The sequence below is a fragment of the Ziziphus jujuba genome, chromosome 4 (assembly GCF_031755915.1).
Source record: "Ziziphus jujuba cultivar Dongzao chromosome 4, ASM3175591v1".
NCBI classification, from domain to species: domain Eukaryota; kingdom Viridiplantae; phylum Streptophyta; class Magnoliopsida; order Rosales; family Rhamnaceae; genus Ziziphus; species Ziziphus jujuba.
The window spans coordinates 16,546,276-16,549,580 of NC_083382.1; the positions used below are offsets into that span (position 1 = coordinate 16,546,276).

Below are 3,305 nucleotides of genomic sequence, written 5' to 3' on the forward strand. Positions count from 1 at the left end.
GGACATTCATTTTTGTCAACTTTACGTATTACTTTTTTTTTTATCTATTTGTACTTTATGTTAAACAAAAATAAATATGTAATTAAATCACTCTAAATTTTTATCATCAAATTAAAACACAATAAATCCAATACCAAAACCATCGTCTTCTTATCCAATTAGATCTTGATCAAATCCTTCGATACTTAAATTATATATATAATATAATTTTAATCTTCAGACGTGGGAATTCTTGAAAAATATTTATACAAACGTAGTATTGTTATTATTTTTGGAAATTGTATCCTCATCTCAATGGGACCCAATATTGCTAATCCAGCTGACATGGCTTTGCCAAAACTATGATTTTCTTACTTGTTGAAAATAATAATAAATATGTAATAATAGAAGCACGAAGGTTTAGTAGTCTTATTAAGCCCCCAAGTTCACGTTTTCCCAGTGAACGGTAGACATTTTTCTTGCACTTCCACATCTCTCTCTCTCTCTCTCTCTCTCTCTCTCTATACAAACTTCAAACATGGTGGCAAGAAGAAGAACAACTTCTTCTTCTTCCTTCTCTCTCTTCCTCCTCACATTTTTTTTCCTCACTCTCTCTCCTCAAGTTCTCTTATGTTCCCCAACAGACTCATTCATCTTCGGTGGGTGTACAGAGCAAAAATACACACCCAACTCACCCTACGAAACCAACCTCAACTCGCTCATTACCTCCCTGGTCAACTCAGCCACCTACTCGTCCTACAACAACTTCTCAATCTTCGGCTCCACGTCACAGGACTCCGTCTACGGACTCTACCAGTGCCGCGGAGACCTATCCATGCCCGACTGCGCCACCTGCGTCGCACGTGCGGTGAGCCAGGTGGGCGTGCTGTGCTCGCAGACCTGTGGGGGTGCGGTGCAGCTCCAAGGGTGCTACGTCAAGTACGATAACAATACCTTTTTGGGTGTGGAGGATAAGACCGTGGCGATGAAGAAATGTGGACCGTCGATCGGGTATGATTCTGATGGGATGAGCAGGAGGGATGCGGTTTTGGCAGCTCTGATGGGATCTGGTGGGCCATATAGGGTTGGTGGGTCAGGGAATGTTCAGGGGCTGGCCCAGTGTGTGGGGGATTTGAGTTCGGTAGAGTGTCAGGATTGTTTGGGGGAAGCGATCGAACGGTTGAAAACTGATTGTGGGACCGCCAATTATGGGGATATGTTCTTGGCTAAGTGTTATGCGAGGTATTCGACCGGTGGACCTCATTTTTATAACAAGGCCCATGATGGTACGTATCTTTTTTAGTCAAATTTTCTTGCTCAAATTTTGTTTTGTGTTTGATAAAATTATATGCAGTTTTGTTTATCTATTTATTTTTTCAATCTTTAGTATGGTGAAGTTTGGTTTCTTAGGAGGAATTTCAAATTCTCATTTTTCCGACATAATTAATTAGTTAAGAAGATGGGGTGTAAAAATTAATCAATAGTCCATAATTGTATTTATTTTCGTTACTTCTTGGTTAGTAATTTCGGAGTTACAAATGCAATTGTAAATTCAGTAGTTTTCATAAAAAAAATAAAAAAATAAATAAAAAGGTTATTTACTTATTTATTATTATTATTTTTTTTTTTTGGTAATTTTTATGGATATCATTTATTTGAATTATTGGTAGATAAATCAAGCAATGATGGTGAGAAAACATTTGCAATTATCATTGGATTATTAGCAGGAGTTGCCCTCCTCATCATCTTCCTTACCTTCATCAGAAAGGTGCTTGAGGGAAATGGTAAAATCTGAACTTTAATTTGCCTAACTTTCTTTTTATTAATTCCAGTCAAAAAAAAAAAAAAAAACAAAAAAAAACTTTATTTTTCCTAAGCTTTATAGAACTATAAAAAAGCACATAAAGTGCATTCAATGATACTCAGTATGATACTTTGAATTTTACTTTTCATGCAGGTAAATAGATTATGAATATATTGTCAAAGTTACTTCCACCCCTTCAATCTCAACCTCCTCAAGTCACTTGCTTTTGGTGGTTCTGTTTTCCTCCTTTATTGTTATTATTATTTTTTTTCCTTAATTATTCCAGCTTTCCTTTCTCTCTTTCTCTTCCTTTTACTTGGATTTACTTTTATATTTCTCTCCAAAAAGGAAGTTCAAAAGAAAAGATGGAAAGAAGTAGTGTGACGGGTCACCTGCCCGAAACAAAGTTGTAAAGAGGGAAAAAGAGAGGAGAAAGATTCCAAATCTTCTCCACTTAACAAAAGGTGTATTGTCTCTAATGTTAAAATTAAAAATGGCATATTCTTTTTGTAAAGGCAATGCAGATTATGTATTTCTTTGTGCTGTTGTTGCCTTGGTGTTTTCTCATTTGAACTTTTTCTTACAATAATTCCATTAACTTTTGTGCCTATTGAATGAATAAGAAAGATAATTTACAATTTTAAAAAAATAAACAAACAAAGAAGAAGAAGCTAATAATTACTAAATCTATCACATGTGCACAAGAGGAATCATCCGCGTCGAATAAAAGGTCCAAATTATATATATATATATATATATATATATATATTTACGAAAATGTTGAAATTAATTTTATATTATCAAAAATAGTCCTTTTCGTGCTTCTTTTAGAAAAATAAGAATGAACATATATATCGCTAGGTCCTTCTTAGTATCTCGCGGCCAGTATTACAAATATATGTCATGACTGTTAAATTTTTCTTCAATTTAAATTTCAAGATATTTTCATTAGAGTGATTATAGGATAAATGTAGAGGACTTTTCCTAGTATGTTACTTCTATCTCCTTACCTATATTTGATTTTCGTGGTGGTAAGTAACTCCTGGCACATCCATTCACCCAAAAAAAATAAAAAATAAAAAATAAAAAATAAATAAAGCTACTTGCACATCTCACGGAACCATGTACTGAGACATATGCAGTACGATGTCTTGAGGAGCCAAATATGATGAAAAATAAGTGATTGTACTCCGGCTGATCAGATTTGAGAGAGACCAAAGCTAAAATCAACTTTCAATGGAGATGATTTTTCTCGAACAAGGAAATTCCTAATTTTATAAAACAAGATGTTTATATGAAAAATGTTAATGGTTGTTACATTTTATTTAGATTTTTTAAATTTGAATTCAAACATCGGTTATCATATAGTTGCCACATAAACATTATTAATTTAACTAACCAAGGATTTTGGACCAAACAAAGAAAAAAAAAAACCTATATTACAAAAGAGTTTTGTATTTTATTATTATAGGTGATAATCATCAATTTATATGATAAATTCTAATTAAAATATTTAATTTTA

At 33.2% G+C, this 3,305-nt stretch overlaps 1 protein-coding gene across 1 annotated transcript; it reads left to right on the forward strand.

Moving 5' to 3' along the window:
- Positions 1 to 434: 434 nt before the first annotated feature.
- LOC107417271 (plasmodesmata-located protein 7) lies at positions 435 to 2,329 on the forward strand. The gene is made up of 3 exons (XM_016025884.4): positions 435 to 1,265; positions 1,650 to 1,763; positions 1,937 to 2,329. The coding sequence occupies exons 1-3, from the start codon at positions 518 to 520 to the stop codon at positions 1,942 to 1,944; spliced, it is 870 nt and encodes a 289-aa protein (XP_015881370.2). The 5' UTR covers positions 435 to 517; the 3' UTR covers positions 1,945 to 2,329.
- Positions 2,330 to 3,305: the final 976 nt, after the last annotated feature.